This window comes from Nestor notabilis, unplaced genomic scaffold, assembly GCF_000696875.1.
Source record: "Nestor notabilis isolate BGI_N333 unplaced genomic scaffold, ASM69687v1 scaffold23036, whole genome shotgun sequence".
Classification (NCBI taxonomy): domain Eukaryota; kingdom Metazoa; phylum Chordata; class Aves; order Psittaciformes; family Psittacidae; genus Nestor; species Nestor notabilis.
This window is the reverse complement of record NW_009934613.1, coordinates 22,931-41,085: the sequence shown is the minus strand read 5'-3', so window position 1 is coordinate 41,085 and position 18,155 is coordinate 22,931. Positions and strand designations below refer to the sequence as shown.

Sequence of the window (18,155 nt, the reverse complement as noted above, 5' to 3'; positions counted from 1 at the left end):
TCTCCAGGTTTCTTGTAGCCCCTTTAGGTATGGGAAGGGTGCTTTGCAGCAGGGCTGGGCTGGCTCTTGGCATCTGCAGGCTTCTTGCCGTGGTGCAGCAGCTCCAGTCCCACTCTCCTCCAGGGACTTATGCCTAATGCCTGCAGCAGGAGCTTCCCCAGGGCTTTGCACACAGAGAAATGTCCTGTGTGATGCTGAAATCCCTTCTCTGTTTTTCTTTGGAAACCCCACTGGCTAGAAAGCGTCAGCCCAACACGCACTTGGCCTTCTTCTTCAGCAGCTTCTGAGACTCCGGATAATGCACCAAAATCTCATTCAAGTCCTTCTTATCCAAAATGAAAAGGTTGGCGAAGCCATGAGCAATGACATTTGCTGTTCGTCGATTTCCCCCTCCTGCCGCCAGCAAGCTGAGAGAGACACGGTGAGACGTCAATGCTGTTATTGGGCATGACTTAAAATCAAAGAGTATCTCCCTTTCCATGTCTCCATCTCTGTTGTTCAGAGGACTCAGGGTTTAATTTTCACCCTCAATGAAATTCTGCAAGCCCAGTTTTTAAAGAGTGATGGGAAACATTGGCAAGGAGAGCTGTGTAAGAAAGGATTTGCCTGTTTGAAGGTTTAAATATTGCATTTTACACCAGTCTGGTGTCTACTGGGCTGTAGGGAGGCAACCTCCATCATTGTGTTATTGGTGCAGGATTTTATATACTCGGGAAATGGGTGGATGGGGGCCTGGTTTAGTGAAATATCTTTTCTTATTGATTTTCCCATCCCTCCATATACCTCTGCTTACTGTCACTAATGCCAAGCAGAAAACAGCACAAAAATAGACAAGATCCAAGAAAACAAGCTGTAATTTGTGTAGCAGACACTGCTCAGTGTTTGTGGCTCTCAGTCGCAGTGATTAACTACGGTGCTGCTGATCTCTCCACTTCCCACCCTCCTCACTCAGAGCTTACAAGCTGTATTCCTCTGGCTCCCTGGAAATGCTTCACTTACCTTATTTCTCCAAACACGGATCCAGGTTTCAGAGTCACTAGCACAGTTTTGCCATCAGGTCCCCCCAGCACCTGCACATGTCCCGCCTGGATAATGTACATCTCACGGCCAATTTCTCCCTGCAGTGAAGATGGGTGCTGTATGGGGTGCCCACAAACAGGGAGAACTTATGGGTGCCCTAACCTGTATTGTGCTGGAAAACCCCATAGCCATGCTGCCCTCTCCAAGCTCTCCAAATGCTTTGTCCTGATGGTGCTCACTCCTGAGCATCCTCATCTAAGCATCCCAAAGTCTTCCCCCTACTTTCCCTGCTCTCCTGTTGTTCATGGTTGCAGAGGAAGAGGTCAGTCTTTGTACAAGACCAGCTGCAAAGGAGGATGGTTTTGCTCTCTGAAGTGGCTCGATGCCATGGTGATGGGCCAGGCCTGGCTTTTCCCACTCTGCATTGCTGCTAGTGCAGCCCAGTGCTCCTGCACAGCCAGTCATGACATTGGGATTGGAAGGCACGTGAACATCTCATTACCTTCTTACACACGTAGTCATTGGGCAGGTAGACCACAGATCTGAGCCGCTTCAGCATGTCAAAGATCATCTGCCTGTCACAGCCCTGAGCCAAAACAGAGCCAGCAACATGGTTACTCTGTGCCAGTATGGCACGCTGTGCTGGCCAGAACCCGCACCGCAGGGGCTACCTGGAAGAGGGCCACTTTGCTCACGATGCTGTAGTTCACATCAATAGCGATGTCCAGCCTCATCTTATCTGGCAGCTGCACCAGCAGCTCTGACTCATCTGTAGGAGAAAGCAGAACACTGGCTTTTTCCTGCACTTAATCCCAGACCATGTCTTTGGTGTGGAAGTGGGAAAGCAGCCCATGTTCTGGTGGCAGAGGACAGGAGCAGGCTTGCCCAGGAGGGTCTCCTCCAGCTTCTGCCCACCAAGCAACTTGCAGGTCTAAAGCCAGCGAGTGACAGAGAGCTGCCCTTCATGTTATGTCTGCCCTGATGGCTCTCAGAGACAGTCCAGTGAGCCCAAGCTGCATCTTTCTTGGCCAGGATGGTGGGTGTTCAGGTCCTGCCTGAACAGCTACAGGCTGGGCAGAGAAAACATCCAGAGCAGCCCTGCGGAGAGGGACTTAGGGGTGTTGGGTGACAAGAAGCTCCCCGTGACCCAGCTTCAGTGGGCACTTGAGCCCAGAACCCCTCCGTGAGCTGGACTGCACCCCAGAGCGTGAGCAGCAGGTCAGGGAGGGGGATTCTGCCTCTCTGCTCCTCTCTGGGGAGACCCCCCCCTGCAGTCCTGCCTCCAGCTCTGGGGCAACAACACAAGAAGGATGTGGAGCTGCTGGAGCGAGTCCAGAGGAGGTCAAGAGGATGATCAGGGGGCTGGAGCACCTCCCGTATGAAGACAGGCTGAGAAAGTTTGGGCTGTTCAGCCTGGAGAAGAGAAGCTGTGTTGAGACCTCAGAGCAGCCTTCCAGTATCAGAAGGGGTCCTACAAAGATTCTGGAGAGGGACTCTTTATCAAGGACTGTAGTGATAGGACAAGGGGTGATGGGTTAAAACTGAAACATGGGAGATTTAGGTTAGATATAAGAAAATTCTTCACTGTGAGAGTGGTGAGACACTGGCACTGGCTTCCCATCCCGGGCGGTGTTCAAGACCAGGGAGTTGGAGCAACCTGGTCTAGTGGAAGGTGCCCCTGCCCTTAGCAGGGGGTTGGGACTGGATGATTCTGTGATTTTATGATTTACTCTTCAGGTAAGCTTGTGGGTTTGCTGTTAGATACTCTCTGGCCAGCAATTGCTAGTCACTGCCCTCTCCCCAGGGACTAGTGGGTGGGATGCTAGACTCGGTGCTCTATGAGTGATGCACAACTTGATGGCAGCCTAGATATGGGTAAATAAGAGTAGAACAAGCCACTCCCTCCCCATGACTGCAGTGCTATTTGACAGTAACATTTCGCCTTTGTACAGCAAAAGCAGCGCACGTGCAGACCCTCACCTAGCATGCCTTGCGAACGCCACGTGTACTCGTACCACATTTTCACCCGGTTCTGAACTGTTTTGGGGATTTTGTAGAAGTTCATGTACTTAATGGTACTGTCCATGCAGCTCCGATAGTACGTTTGCCCAGCGGTAGCAGCACCAACTACATCTCTCATCTGGATGGAAGGAAGAGGTGGTACAGATGTTTTAATTGCTGTCACCTATCCATCACACCAGTTAAGCAATCTAGAGCATGTTTGCTGAGTCCTAACAGCATCTGCCAAACCCGTGTTGTCTTCCACCATTGCTGAGCATGTCTTTGTGAGGAAAACAAACCCAGAGACACAAACCTGTGGACCAACCCCACCAAAACCTTCTCCAGCAGAGGCTGGGAGCCCACAGGACACCTGCTCACCTGCCCTATCATGACGGAGAAAGCAAAGACACCCGTGAAGTAGTTCAGCAGCTGGAAGACGATCTCAAACAGTGTCTTGGGGTCTGGCAGGCCCCCAATGGTGATGAGGGTTTTGACTGCCCAGTAGTAGCAGCGGATGTAGCTGGGAGGAAAAGAGGAGGCAGCTTTGAAGGCTGCAAACTCTCCACCACACATGCAGGTGCTTCTGAGATGCTACAGGAGCAGGAGCATGTAGGGACCCTCCAGAAACCTCCACATGGGAGGCTCAGCATGGGAGCTGCAATGGCTACTCAGTTTTCTGCTTCATACAGCGCTACTACCATAAGCCAGAAATGTCTTTTCAGCAACATTTACACTTTTAGAAATAGTCAGGGGAAAAAAAGGGTTTGTGAGCAAATTGTTGGCATGAGACTCCAGACATGTCAAGTGGATTCTTGATTCACTGGTCTTGGGCACTCCCTTGGATGCTATAGTTACACCCAGAGATAGCTACAGATATGTATATCATGCTGAGTAGCTACATAACAGCAACATTAACATGAGAATCTGAGTGCTCAAAGGAAAGGCGACACCCTTACTAGGGCTGCAAGGGTGACAGTCACCTGCCGGTGCCTTTTTGCAGGAAACTCTCATTTAAATGTTACTCAGGCTCATATTATGCCCGTGTTGTAAAACACTCAGCATGGGCATCGCTAGAAGGTGGTGCTCAGCTCATGAACCAAGTGCTCTCCGTGTGGGAACCATCACTCACAACATAACAGACGTTTAACGCGCGTATCTTGGAAATGCCATGGCAAAGGGTGGCCACTGTCCCTGTCTCACACCCTGGGAATGAGAGCTATGGTCTCACCCGAGGGCCTGACACATAGCACCAAGGACACACAGCTTCAAGCCTGGCAGCAGGTCAACAGGAACAGATCTCACCCTCCCATCCTGCTTGGCTGGGGAGCATTCCCTTGTTTCCCAGCATCAGGTTCCCAGTTTTTTCAGTCTTTTCAACCTGCCATTGCCTCCTATCTCAGCCCAACTGCAGATTCCTTAACCTGCAGCTTCGTATATTACTGCACATCCCACCCTTCCTGTCCCTATCATTCTCCCTGGCTCCACATCTCCTGGCACCCACAGCCCATTTCTTCGGGGTTTTTTTAGGAACCCAGCTGCATCCTAACACCTGCCTTCTTGCTCCAGCTCATCACAGCAATCTGTCCTACATGAGGACCCAAGCCCTGACTGGTACCTATTTCCTTCCCCATCATAGACCCAGGTGGTAGAGCCCAGTCCTTCATAGGCTGATGCCCAGTAATAGAGGCAGGAGTTCACATGCAAGCTGTACAGTAAATAGGCTGTGGTCCGAATCACTCTGCAAAACAAACAAAAAAGAAGAGAACAGGAAGGGACATGATATGGTGTGTGCTGGGAGAAACATGTCACAACACCCCCAGCATCACAAGGAGCTTTGAAGCAATGAGCCAAGTGCAGGAACCACAGAGCACCTAAAGGTGCGGGTTTCTTCCTGCAGCACCACAGGTGCCAGAAAAAACAGTTTGTTCACTGGTGGCTCCTCTTCACCATCAGCACCCTCTGGTGCTGGATGAGGGACAGGGGATCCTACTCACACAGCTCCAGGACTCTACATCCCACCTGCATCAGGTAACATCTGTATCAGCTAGGGACATCCAGGGACAACATATAAACCAGGAACCCAGAATGGGTGCACACTAAAGCAAACCTTCTTTCCCAGTAGCAAACAGCAACTCCACTGTCTCTCCCTCCCTCCCTCCCTCCCTTTCCCTCACCTGTAGATGTATGCCTTGGTCAGGATAGCCTCCAGGCGGTTGTTGAACTCGAAGAAGGCCATGTACTGGAGGAGAAGGAAAGCAGCATGCTCCAACATGCTCCAGCTTCTTGTGACCCCCACCAGGAGAGTTACATCTCCATAAAACCCCACTCCCCCTCCGTTTCCCTCCTGCAGCCCCTCTGCAGCTTGAACTGCCACAGACAGATTTGGTTCCACCTATGAGTGCCTTTCTATTCACATGTGAACATGTTTTAGGATTGAAATAAAGTGTTTGACCAACAGCTCCGCAAAGCCTTTGGGTCAAGGCTTCCCATCCATTTTACAACCCTCTTGTCATCATCAATGAGTGTAGCAAGCCACAGCTTACCCCAACCAGCCTGGGACTCCTTCACATCCACTGCAGCTGGTGTTCTGCCTGGTTTTGTAAGCTCAGACTCACCTTCAGGCAGCGAGGAAAGCGCAGAAGAGGGTTGACACCAACTTTGAAGTAGAAGAAATCCAGGGGCAGGAGGCACACCAAATCCATCTGAAATCCATGCAAAGAGAGGAACCCCTGTGAGGACCTGCAGTCGTAATGGGGGGGAACTGCAAGCCATGGTTCACACTGAAGATTCAGATTTGTGAGTAAAATGATGCCAAACCTTGAAGCGTTGTGATCGCAAGTAGTTCTCCTTCATGGCCTTTTTATCGCTCTGGTCAGGCAGAGGAAGGAGAGAGAGAGAAAGACTGATCATTGGTTAAGAAAGGAAAGTCATGGCCAACATGGTCATGCCTGGCTTTCCTCTTCTGCACTACAACAGGAAGATGCTCCCTTTGTGCCTAGGAAAGGGAGCAGAGCAAGAGGAGCAGAAGAGGAAAGCTTGGCATGATCATCCTGGCCACACCAATAGAAGACCTGGCTGTATGCCATCTTCCCATCCTAACCTGGGACATCCCATGCTCATTTTGCATCCCAGAGAAAGTGCATCACAGTGCTAGTGCCACAAAGAACACATTTATAGATCTGACCGTTTCTGTGGGCCATGGGAAAGCTGTACCCTCAAGGTTTGATTTTTCCTAGCTTATTTAATTGGATATGGAAATAGAATCAGGGGCTTTCACTTATCTCTGGTGTGTGATCTGTGCATTCAGATTGCAATCGCTCTTGTCATGTTGCTAATGCATTCTGCCTAGCTGTGCTCCTTTATACGAAACACATGTATCGTGCCATCTGCTCACAGCACCACACTGCTGGGAGCACTGCTCCATGGAGCAGCACCGTCTGAGCATTCCTACCCAGCAGTGGGGCTGCCATGGCCCACACATGCTTTTTAGATAGGCTGGTGTTGAATTTAGAGCAAAAATATATGACTTAAGGGCAAAAAAAGACTGCAGCTTATCCACTACATGGCAGGAGAGATGCTTGCAGTCCTCCAAGAGTGGACACAGCCCTGGTGGGAAAGCTCAACTCAGAGATCATGGAGCAGCAGCACCCATGTTGCTCAGGGGCATAGGGGTCCCCCAGCCAGTCCCCAGCACTGGGATGCAGCCCTGACACTCACTATTATATCTCCACCCTGGACAAACTGTAGCCGGGTCTGAAAGATGAGGATGTCCAGCAGATAGATGAGGTCGCAGAGGTAGTCAATGAACAGCCAGCAGTGGATGTTTGCTGGTGTCTGGTAGGGGAAAGCCCAGCGGACAGGGATCAACCAGCAGTTCCAGTTCCAGGCCATGACAACGAAGAACAACCACAGCACGTACATCAGATCTGTGCACAGGAATCACACTGCTATTAGCAGGGCACGTGTCCCTCATCTGTGGGAATCCACCAGACAACGGACTTTTCATCCCCCTGACCTGCCCCTAGTGCCACAGGGAAACTTGCAAGAGGTGTCTATTAAATACTGACAGCATCTAGATGCAAGTGAGCTGGGCCTAAGATGCATAGTGAATGCCACCAGCTGCAAAGCACATTGCTTTATGTCACAAAGCCTCTTCTAACTTTGCTCATTCAAGTAGGTTTTCTTTTGCTTTGCGCTCTACTTTCTTGCTTTTCTTTCCCTCCTCAGGCTGTGATGAGCAGATGGCCATCTGCCAGAGCCTGAGGACTTTGAAATGGTTGTGAAACAGAAAAGACCCTAGAAGGAGCTGAGCTCCTGAGGGGTGTCCACCAGACAGCGGATTTTTCTGTTGTGATTTTTAGTTTTATTTGGGATGTCCACACCACAGGGACAGTGTTTTCCCACTAAAAAGCCTGAAAAACAACAGAAAGCTGCCGCTCCTCCCCTCCCTGGTCATGTTCCTGACAACCACAGCTAAGGGGAAGTATTTAGGAAGGTCTGTGCCTTGCAGGGAATTTAAGACTGGTTTTTGGCAGACGTTTGTAAGTTGGTCCTTGCTTAGTTGACCTCCCTTCTCTACAAGATCTCATCTCTCACATCTCCTCCCCTCCTCACCCTTTCTGGCTGCCTCACCAGCCCAGTGGCTGTACTCCATCACTCACTGGTAAGCGGGTCAATGCTGCTGGGGAACTGGTAGTTTCTCAGGGGGTTCAGCCAGGGCCGGTGCTTGAACATGCAGCACAGCATCTCGCAGTAGTGCTCCTCTTCTGCCACCTTCTCTCCATCTGGCTGCCCTCCTGGGGGAGGCACTGGCGATGCCAGCGGTGCTGGCTTGGTGGGAGCTGGGAGAAGCCACACAGTTGTTTGAAAGAGCAGAAACTCTTGTTTGAAAGAGCAGAAAATCTTCTTGCTGCAATGTGTTCTAACGTCTTTAACCTGTTAACAAAGCAGCTGTCTCCCTGAAAACACAGAATGTGTGTGGACCCAGCCCCACTCGAACTCACATGCTGTTGGGCTCTCTTCATCTGAGGTGATGTCAGGGTCGGTCAGCTTCTCCTTCACCTTCTCGGTCCTCTCCTTGAAGAGCCTCACCAGCTCCTGGAGCCGGTTGCTGATGGCGGCGCTGCTCAGGCTTGTGGCTGAACCGATGCGCTCGGGCAGGCTGTGAGCAAACCACCAGGCATCTCAAGGGCAGGATTGTGGCCCATTTTTTAAGCTACAGGATCCTGATTTAGGATTTACCCGTATTTATTTGGTTATTGTGTAATCAGAACACAAGCTAAGGTGTTTTCAGTAAGATACCATCAAATTGCACCACCCAAACCTCATTCTTGCCCTCAGAGGGACGTGGGAAGCACCAAGATCCCATGCTGGATTGCATGTGATTGGGAGAAGATGATTTTGGAAGAACTATGGGATGAAAATATGCACCAAACCCCTGAATTTACAAACTCTATTGACTCTTTTCAGACTCTTTAATAAAACCAGATTGCGAATGCTCCATCCCTGGCAGTGTTCAAGGCCAGCTTGGACACAGGGGCTTGGAGCAACCTGCTCTAGTGGAAGGTATCCCTGCCTGTGGCAGGGGATTGGAGCTGGATGAGCTTTAAGGTCCCTTCAAACCCAAACCATTCTAGTATTCCATGATTCTATGACTGATTCAGACCAGGATGCTCACCTAGCATGGCCAAGGACCATCACTAGGAGGGAGGACAGAAATAAGCCTGTTGGCTGTAGCTCCAGGCTGGTTCATTGCATTAAGTGGCACAACAATTTCTGCCCAGGAAGAAGGCAAAGCCCTGCCCTATGAGGAGGTGCAGGCCCTCCCCAAGCCTTTGCTTCCCAGAGAAGGCAGCTCCCTCTCCCTTTGGTATCCCAGGACTCCTAGGATCTTTGCTATTTCCACCAGAGCACTGGGATCTGAACCCCTGGGAGTGATCAGTAGCTCCTCAGCCCCACTACACACCTTTCCTTCTGCTTCTCATCACAGCCCAGCAGTGCTCGGGTTGGGGACTGGCTCATGGATCTCTCCTCCAAACCATCCTCTGGGGCCAGTAGCTTCCTCCTGTGGACACAAGCACAGCGACCAAAGCTTGGCTTCTCCCCCACCCTCATCCAGCTCCTCTTCCTCCTCCTTCTCCCAGGTCTCATCTGTTTTCCACTTCCCCTGCTACAATGAGGGTCAGTTTCCCCCTTTTTTTGGCATTGCCTGAAGTAAATGAGAGCAAACCACCCCGCTCCTTTGCTGCTAAAACCCTGTTTCTTCCTGGGCACCATCCAGACCATTTTTCAACCCATTTTGGGCACCCAGCAAGATGCACAGAGGGCAGGCACCAGTCTGTCCTCCTCCCCAGTGCCGCACCATCACACCACTGCACTTCGAGAAGTGAACAAGGGAAATGAAATACCAGTAAGGTGGAGCAAGAAAATGAAACTGGTAAAAGGAGAAGGTTCTGTGGACACTGCCTGGCTCTGAGCTGGCTCTGTAGGACCTGTAATCCCCAAGGCAAAGAGTGAATTGCAGAGCAGCAGGTACATAACATGGACTCTTCAAATGCTGCTGACACCTCTAAAGCCAAGTGTAAAGTTCAACTTGCTGAGAATGGCTTCAAGAGGTTCAAGAGGAGCCCTATGAACACTGTCCTGGTGATGCTGAGGCAGTGGCAGCTAATATCTTCCTAGAAGATGCGTGCTAACACAGCTGATGACTCCCTTTGGTACAGACAGCTTTCAGGGGCAAATTCCTTACTTGGGGGTGAGCAAAGTGGCAGAAGGAGAGGTGGATTTGAAGATGACAGTCATGGCAAAAATCTGGACTGCGACCTGCAGTCAAGTCCAGAGTTGTAACTGCAACACAGAAATTGTCCTCTGCCACCAGAGCAGTTGCTCTAAATTAACTAGGATCTCACTGACCCTGGTGCAAAATGGCTCAGTGTGCACGTGGAGCAGGAGCAAGCAGGACACCGAGGGAGGTCATCCTGCCATCAGAGATCTCCTGAAGAAAGCTGGATGTTACAAACCCACCCATCTCCAACTTCAGTGGCTCTTGGGCATGCCCTGCTGGGAAGGGGAGCAGATGAACAAACCCAATGAAACCCCAAGTGCGCACTGCAGGGACAGAGGAAAACCACCAACCCCCATGTCAAAGTACCCTCAGATGTGGTTGGAGAGGTTCCCCAAACCACATCATTTTGGAGAAAAAGTCCTGCTAAGGTCTGTGATGTTGTTAGGTCACCATCCATCACCTCTCACCAGTCTCCAGCTGCCCTTCCCCTGGCTCTGTCCCACTGGAGCATCATGCTGCCCCATTGCCCATCCTCATGCATAAACAAGCCTAAGATGTCTACATGAACAGCTCAATGGCCTCTTGCTCTATAAGGGGGACCCAGTAGAGAGGGTAATGCCACCTCTCTCTTTGCCTGTGTCATGGCTCCCCATGCCACAGAGCTCATGTGGTTGCCCTCCAAGTACATGCAAAGCTTTGTGTGTCAACATCCATCTGGGAAAAGTGCCTCTTTTTGCTTCAGATTGATGGATGCCCTCAGAAAGATGTAAAAGACAAGAAACATCCCCAAGAAGGCAGTAAATTCAGAGGTGCAGGACACATCCTGCACATTTTGCATGGTGCCTGTAGCTCATCTGTGTTCCCAGTGGACAGCAATATGAGAAGGAGCAGGAGCTACCTGAAAAGCAATGCAAACTTCAGAGGATTGTGGAAACTGGTGGGTAAAGGGCTCAAAGAAAAACTGGGAGGTTAAGTCCCATAGAGAAGTTCATGTATGTGCAACCACAAGTCCAAAACCTTGGCAGGTCTAACAGGTTCTCAATCATCCATGTTGAAGAAGAAACCTTTCCTGAAATCCCCTGGAAAGCATTCAGTTCTTTGATATAGTCCAGCTGCAGGGGATGCTTTTTGGGACAAGACTTCCAGAACTCTAGTGTGGCTTGTTTGTGGTGAATCTTTCCTGACTCTGTCTAAACAATGTTAATCCTAATCCTTCACAGACCCTTGTAGGAAACAACTCAAGACTGTGGCCAATAGAAGTGACTTAGGATAAATGGATGATTACTCAATGCAGAGTTGATGTCCTCTTCCTCTGAAAATACCAGCCAGAGTCAAGCATCTTCCTTCTGGTTCAGAAGGCTGAAATTTTGTTTCTTGATGTAGCAAAATAGGAGGTGGTTGCTTTTAAACATCTCAAGCTCTAAGAAGGGAACACCAGTGTTGTCTTGAGAGACACTACCTAGATAGACAGCAGAAAGTTTAATGTGCTCATACATGTAATTGCAAATATACAACCTGCTTTAAGAAACTGGTAGAAAATGGTATGAGAAAACTGAGGTGCTCCAAAAAATAGCTCTATGGGGAACCACAGGAGCACAGGAAGTTTCTTTGAAGATCCAACCCCCTGCCATGGGCAGGGACACCTTCCACTAGAGCAGGTTGCTCCAAGCCCCATCCAAGCTGGCCTTGCGCACTGCCAGGGATGGGGCAGCCACAGCTTCTCTGGGCAACTTGTGCCAGGGCCTCACCACCCTCACAGGGAAGAACTTCTGCCTAAGATTTCATCTCAATCTCCGCTCTGTCAGGTTAAAGCCATTCCCTCTTGTCCTGTCCCTACAGGCCCTTGTCAAAAGTCTTTCTCCATCTTTCTTACAAGCCTCCCCTTACATATCAAAAGGCCACAACAAGATCTTGATGAATGACTTGGTAAGAAATTATGGTGGGGACAGGATTGTACAAAGGTAAGTGGCTTTAAATAAACTAAGGTTGTGCCTTTGGGTTGCTGGATCCTGGGCTCCAAAGATGCCCAAGATGTTCTGGGATGCATGACATGGGTGTTAATATGAATTGTCCATTTCTATGCTGGTTGAAGGCATAACAGAGAGCCTAGCACCTTGACCCTGATTCAGAGGGGTATGAACATCTGCAGCAAAGTCACACATCCCAGGGAGAGAGGAGTTACACAGCCTGAATTGGTGGACTTCTCCATCTCAGAATAGTCTGCCCTGTTCATCAGTCCTCCCCCTCTCTGAGCATCCTTGATCTGAAGGCACAAAGCCAAAGGGGAGATGCTGTAAATACTTCCAGGAAAAATACAAGGACATAATTGTTGGGATTTCTGATGAAGGCCAATAGGCAGCACACAGACCCTCTGCACTCTGAATTTGGGAGAACAGATGCATGGGACAACAAATGGGATCTGACCACAGCTTTGGGAGCGAGCCCACCTCCAGGAGGACACAGAGACAGGGCTCGCTATCCAAACCTGCCAGAAGCAGGTCACTTCGTACGGTTTTATGAAAACTCCTATACTGGCACCATCAGCGGGTTAAAGCCTGGGTACCCTGGATGTGCCAGGACAGAGCCATACCTGGGGGATGCTGGAGCCGCTCTGGGCACCACCAGCATGTTTCTGGCAGTGGTGGGCACCCATAAGAAGGTCTCATCGTCCTCCACCACATCGCCTCTGCTGTCCACGTCCTTGATGTCCACGGTGGGGTAATTACCTGGCCCATGAAGAAGGACAATAATGGCAGGTGAGAGGGGTGCAGGGCCCAGTACCCCCAAACCCCATCGCCTTCATGGAGCTGTCTCCAAACTTCACAGCATTCCAGAAGGACTCTCATTTCCCCCCATTCCCTCCTCGCCCGGCACTCCTTTCTTCTAACACTTTGGAGCATTTCTTTCTCCTTTTCCCCAGTGTTTAACACCATCAGAACTGCCACTTGCTCCCTTTCTGCTTTCCCAGCTTGCAGTGATTGCAACTACTCTGTCCAAGTATTGGGTTCCCACAATTTGGAACATGATGGAGACAAGGATTACCAGCTGCAGGTGTCACACAGGAACCCAGAATTTCCAGCTGCAAACCTCCCTCAAAGGGTCTGGAAACATCTCCTGGGTCTTCTGAACATAAACATATGGATCATGCAAGCTCCAAATTACACAAGCATTTGCTTTTCATGCAGAATAAGGCACTATATAAATAAGCAGTTAGGGCCTCTCTCTTTTGCAGAGGTAATATCTGCTTCTAACCTGCAGGGTTAGAAGCAGGAAGGTTGGATGTTTATAGTGGGAGAAAGAGAGATGTCAACTGCCTGAGGGAGAAATGGTGCTGGGGGTTATCTTGGTCAGACTTCACAGCCAGCCAGGCTGCAAAGTGTCATCTCTTTTCTTAGCTATATAACAAAATGCAATGAGTTCCTTCAGAATTCCTTCTAAGGGGGGGAGGGGGAGGTTCACACGTCTGAAAGTCCCTGCACATCCCCTCCTGTCCCACACAATATGGGACCAGTGGATCAGAGCATGGTTCTATCAAATCACCAAGAAAAGACTTATTTGGAGTTCAAAGTTAAAATCACATCGCATGTAAAGAAATGCAGTAGAATTTGGTTTGCTGATTGAAAACAAGGCAAAGCAAGCTTCAGAAACAGAATTTGTACTTCTGGGTTAAACCATGAAGAACAAACCTCTATCAGCTGTCCTCTTAGTAGGGGTAGGTTGCACGGATGGTAAGGAGAAAACTGCATGCAGCAGATCTCTAACCCTCTGCCAGCATTTCTTTCAGGAGAATTTTTGGTCAAGCAAGTTCAAACATATAGCATGTCATTTACGGGTATCTGCAAATGCTTTCTAGGGGTTAGATGGAAAGGCACATAGTGATGAAGCAGAAGCAGAAAAAGCATGAATTCTATTCTTCCATCTCTCTGCTGCAACATGAAGCATTTATTCCCCGAAAAGCAACTACTACAGGAATACCTCCTTGCCCCCCTCAAGCTATGCAAGCTCATCGTCAAAGCCAACATCTCTAATACCTAAGGGAGGTTGCTCCTCATGGCAAAAGTTGGGGTTGACAGCTCCAGCCTTGGGCTTGCTGGCGACAAGGGCTGGGATGTGGGAGGCAGCGATGGCTCGGTAGCTGGGGACATTGGGGAGCTGCTCTAGCGCACCGTGGCCAGGAGGGGAGGAATCCCCCCCAGCCAGCGGCTTTTTTTTTGCCCAAGGGAAGAACCCCCCCCCAGCCAGGCGCTTGTCGGCCCCCAGCCAATCTAGCTCGATGTCTTGGGCACGTCTGGCCATGCTGCTAGGTGCCTAGGTGCTTCAAGCAAGGGACAGGACATCTGAAGCTGCAATAAAACACAAAGTGGTTTGAGACAAGACAATTATGTCAGCGCAGAGAAACATAGGGCTGTGGGGTTTGTTGCTGCCTGCTGCTCACAGATGTTGGTGGCACATGACAGTGGTGGTGAGCATCCTACCATGAGTTTTTCTACAACTGCTGCAAGAGCAGGGAGTTCTGCAAGGGCTGCATGAGCAGAGGAATCTCCAGGCTGGTCCAGGGCTCAGGTCAAGCCATCCCTTGTGCAGCTCCCCTGCTGACAGTGGACTTATGCCAGGACCTTCCTGTGCTCACTCAGGCTGTGATGGGAGCACACCACCCCATTTTCCTTACCAACCCCGTATCTTCTTACTATGAAAACATGCTTTATGTCACTGGTTGTTTCCTAAATTGAGCAAAGTGGTAGAGAAAATACTTTTTATCCCCCCTCTAAGTTTTCCAGCTGAAGAAGAAACTCTTCCTTCACATCAGATATTGTTTAGTCAAGACTAAGTACTGTGCAAGCACCAGCCTTCCAGATCTGGCTCCAGCTGCTGACATTGCCATCAACCAGTGCCCATGGGATGCTTTAAGCCCGTGGAAGGCCCTGATGCCCCATGCAGGCCATGCTGCAGAAGACTCAGCTGCCTGAGGAGGGAGCAGTGGTATTTTCTCCTCACTAGGCATTGCATTGCCTGCTTTGGGTCATCCTAATTTGCCATTACGCTGCTATATATTATACCTTCAGCATCAGTTTCAGCAGCTTCAGCTGTCTCCTCTTCCACCTTCAAAATGAAAAGAGCCTTTTTAAGGAGAGCAAGACCTCCCTGTCTGTAAGAGAGCAGACTTTGCAGCTTGATTGGGTGTCCCATAAGCCCCTTAAATCCTTGCCCTGTCATTTTCCAGCCTCTCGGCTTGTTGTTCAGCATCACCATTCTAGGGTGAAAGCACCCCTCCCTTTGTGCACAGCTATTGCTGCTGCTGCTGTCTCGGGTTCAGAGATGGGGATGTCTTGGTGGGAAACACTTCCAGTGCTCATCCTGGTCCCTGCTCCTCATCAGGGCACCGCATCCTTCCAGACAAGCTGTGAGACCCTGGCAAACACTGGGCAGCCAGATCTTATTGCAGACCTGAGCCCAGGCAGGGAACAATGCTGTACCTGTACAAAAGCACCTTCGAGATCACTTATCTCAGCTTCTTCTAGCTGCTCAATCCTGAAGGCCTCCTCTGCAAAGTAGACTTCCTCCACATCCTCCTCAGCAGAGAGACAAGGTGACAGGAGCAGGGGTCTGGATGGAAGACATCAAGCCGAGACAAGTGCCCTCACTTCTGCCTTTTCTGAGGTTGCACACATCCATGGGGATGATGCATGGTGCTCTCAGTTTTGGAGGGCACCACGAGCATCATTTGCTGGTGAACAATACCACAGAAATCTTCATTTGGGTACCAAAAATGTTACCCATAATATTGCTGCTTAGGTTAGAAGGGACTTGTAAAACATACTACATGGGAGACCAGTTCAGAGGCGATAAATAATGCAGGGTATTGCAGATGCATAAGCAAAAATTGCATATGCAGAAAAGTACAGGCAGTATGTTCCTCCTGCTGTGCAGAATGATTTCTCATATAGTGAAGATTTACCACGTAAAAAGCTGAGAGTCTGATTTCAAGGCAGGGCTGCCCTGCAAGCACCACCTGAACCCCATGTCTGCCTGTGCAAGGCATCACCACGATACATAATCCTCCTTCTCCTCCCACAGCAAACGCAGACCACAGCTCCACCATTCTGCAAAGGAGGCTCACAAGGCCGATTTTAGTGGTTTAATATAACTATAACTGAAAAAAACCCCAAGCCTCATCATGTTGTTCTGTGTCTTTATCTCCTGATGTGCTCTTCCCTGGAGAGAAACGTGAAGCAGGAATTGGGGATAATGAAAATATCATTCGACAGCTAAATGCAGGAAAATTGAAAAAAACCAAAGAAACATCTTCCTGCATCCTGGGCAGGTCCTAAGTCAGAGGAGATACGTAAACAAGCAGCGACTCCTTTTCTCTTTTATCTCCATGCCTTGAAAAGCTGTTATTTTCCAAGGTCTTTTTAAAATTGTTTTTAATAATCTCCAACCCTTCCCCCATTATTTTTGTTTAAATAGGTTCCCTTCAAATGCAATCACAAGTCTTTTATCCTAACCTAGAAAACCCGCCAGTGTCTCTCTTTTGCCATGAACAAACACAGCGAGGGATGGAGCAGCATCTCATTCACCCAGCAACTGAAGCTCAAGCATCTCCAGTAGAGCTGTAGGAACAGGTTATGATGAAATAAAAAGATATGGGTTTAACACTGACTAATTGAGGATTTACAGCTATTTCAGAGGACTTATAGTGAATAATACGGTAGCACTAGGTATTAAATCCCTAAATGTTTATCTCATCTGAAATCACAGTGAACCACTAAATTAGGTGGAAAGATTTTTCGAAATACCATCTAGACCAAAGTCACCACCTACAACCACTGGCAATAACTGGGCTGTTTTCTACAATAGGAAAAACAATGTAAACTTGTACCTGCTTGTATTAGGAAGCATTTGCAGGCACGACACATAATCCTATCTTTCAATTCAGCTCCATAAAGTCCGTAATCATCCCAACTGCCTTGAACTAATGGATGTGGTTTTAAATCACATGGATTTTCTCCAGGAGCTGGGTGCTCCCAAGGAAGGCACAAGTCAGGTCCCTGCTCGGACGCACAGGAGGGGATGGCTGGGGCTGCGGTTGCCACAGGCAATGAAGATGGAGCCTGTGTCACCAGGAGACACTCGCTTGGCAGCAGGTGCCGCGTGAGCAGAGAGCCCAAGGCAAGCCTGTTTGTGAAAGTATCCCTCCTGAACGCTGAAAACAACCCTCCTGATGCATCCCTCCTGAACACATCCCTCCTGGATGCATCCCTCCTGTGTGCCCCTCCTGAACATATCCATCCTGGATGCTTCCATCCTGGATGCATCCCTCCTGACGCATCCCTCCTGAATGCATCTGTCCCAAATGCATTCGTCCTGAACTCACTGCTCCTGAACACATCCGTCCTCCCAAACGCATCCCACCTGAACACATCCCTCCTCCCAAACACATCCCTCCCTAATTCATCCCTCCTGAAAACTACTCTCCTGAATTCATCCCTCCTGAACGCATCCTTCCTGAACACACCTCTCCTGAACGCACCCCTCCTGAACACATCCCTCCTCCCGAGCACATCCCCAGTCCCCCCCCCCCACGGTGGGTCGCGTCCGCGCCCCGACGCCATCCCCAATCCCCCCCCCCCAGGCTGGATCGCTCCGCTCGTCCTCGGGTGTTTCAGCCTCTCTGCCTTGTGAATGCAGCTGAACAACTGCAGTCATGCTCATCCCAACAAAGCCATCAAGGCAACAGGAACCACTCACCCCGCACTCTCCTCCAACTCCTCCTCCCTCTTCCCCTCCTCCTCCTCCTCTTCCTCCCCGTCCTGCTCCATTTCCTCTTCCTCTTCACCAGCACTCAGGGAGCATGACCACAGCCTGGGAAGGAGAAACTCATTAGGCGAAATCCAAAAAGCGTGTCTGAACCTTGCAACAGAATCACTGGCAGTCTCTGCAGCCCAGACATGCTCTCCCTGCATCCACTAGCCAGCATCCGCGGGGTGGGCACATGGTGCTCACAGCCTATTAATATCTGCAGCCCCATGCTGGTGGGAGAAAGAATAGGAAAAAATTTGGGAATGAAAAACCAGAGTCCTTTAGCCATCAAATCCCCCCTGCATCATGGGGAGAGGATGTGCTTAGGGGTCACTTGTTGCTGATTTTGACCAAAACCTCCCTGTATTAACAGGGAAATCCACCTTCCAGCACAGGACGCACTGTGGCCCACAGCTTCTCAGGCTCCTATACTAAAGGGAAAAAAGTCTGAAAAATATCTTTATAACCAGTCTAGTGTTTCTTGGTCCTCCAGGAATTTATGGACTTCCAGGGACTGCTGGACCCAAAGGAATCAGAGGGGAGAACAAGG

General features: G+C 49.8%; 1 protein-coding gene across 1 annotated transcript in view; it reads right to left on the bottom strand.

The window, feature by feature from the left end:
- Window positions 1-260: 260 nt before the first annotated feature.
- Window positions 261-18,155, bottom strand: part of CNGB1 (cyclic nucleotide gated channel beta 1) — a gene marked incomplete at its 3' end in the record, with an annotated part of 25,572 nt that continues 7,677 nt past the window's right edge. The window contains exons 8-25 of the mRNA XM_010017440.1: window positions 17,555-17,668; window positions 15,280-15,409; window positions 14,863-14,905; window positions 12,396-12,531; window positions 8,987-9,085; window positions 8,025-8,182; window positions 7,683-7,862; window positions 6,739-6,947; window positions 5,839-5,889; window positions 5,637-5,723; window positions 5,196-5,260; window positions 4,637-4,759; window positions 3,400-3,541; window positions 3,001-3,160; window positions 1,692-1,789; window positions 1,523-1,606; window positions 1,000-1,118; window positions 261-407 (exon numbers count right to left, since the gene is read on the bottom strand). Coding sequence (XP_010015742.1) covers window positions 261-407; window positions 1,000-1,118; window positions 1,523-1,606; window positions 1,692-1,789; window positions 3,001-3,160; window positions 3,400-3,541; window positions 4,637-4,759; window positions 5,196-5,260; window positions 5,637-5,723; window positions 5,839-5,889; window positions 6,739-6,947; window positions 7,683-7,862; window positions 8,025-8,182; window positions 8,987-9,085; window positions 12,396-12,531; window positions 14,863-14,905; window positions 15,280-15,409; window positions 17,555-17,668 — 2,145 coding nt within the window. The remainder of the gene's footprint in view (window positions 408-999; window positions 1,119-1,522; window positions 1,607-1,691; window positions 1,790-3,000; window positions 3,161-3,399; window positions 3,542-4,636; window positions 4,760-5,195; window positions 5,261-5,636; window positions 5,724-5,838; window positions 5,890-6,738; window positions 6,948-7,682; window positions 7,863-8,024; window positions 8,183-8,986; window positions 9,086-12,395; window positions 12,532-14,862; window positions 14,906-15,279; window positions 15,410-17,554; window positions 17,669-18,155) is intronic.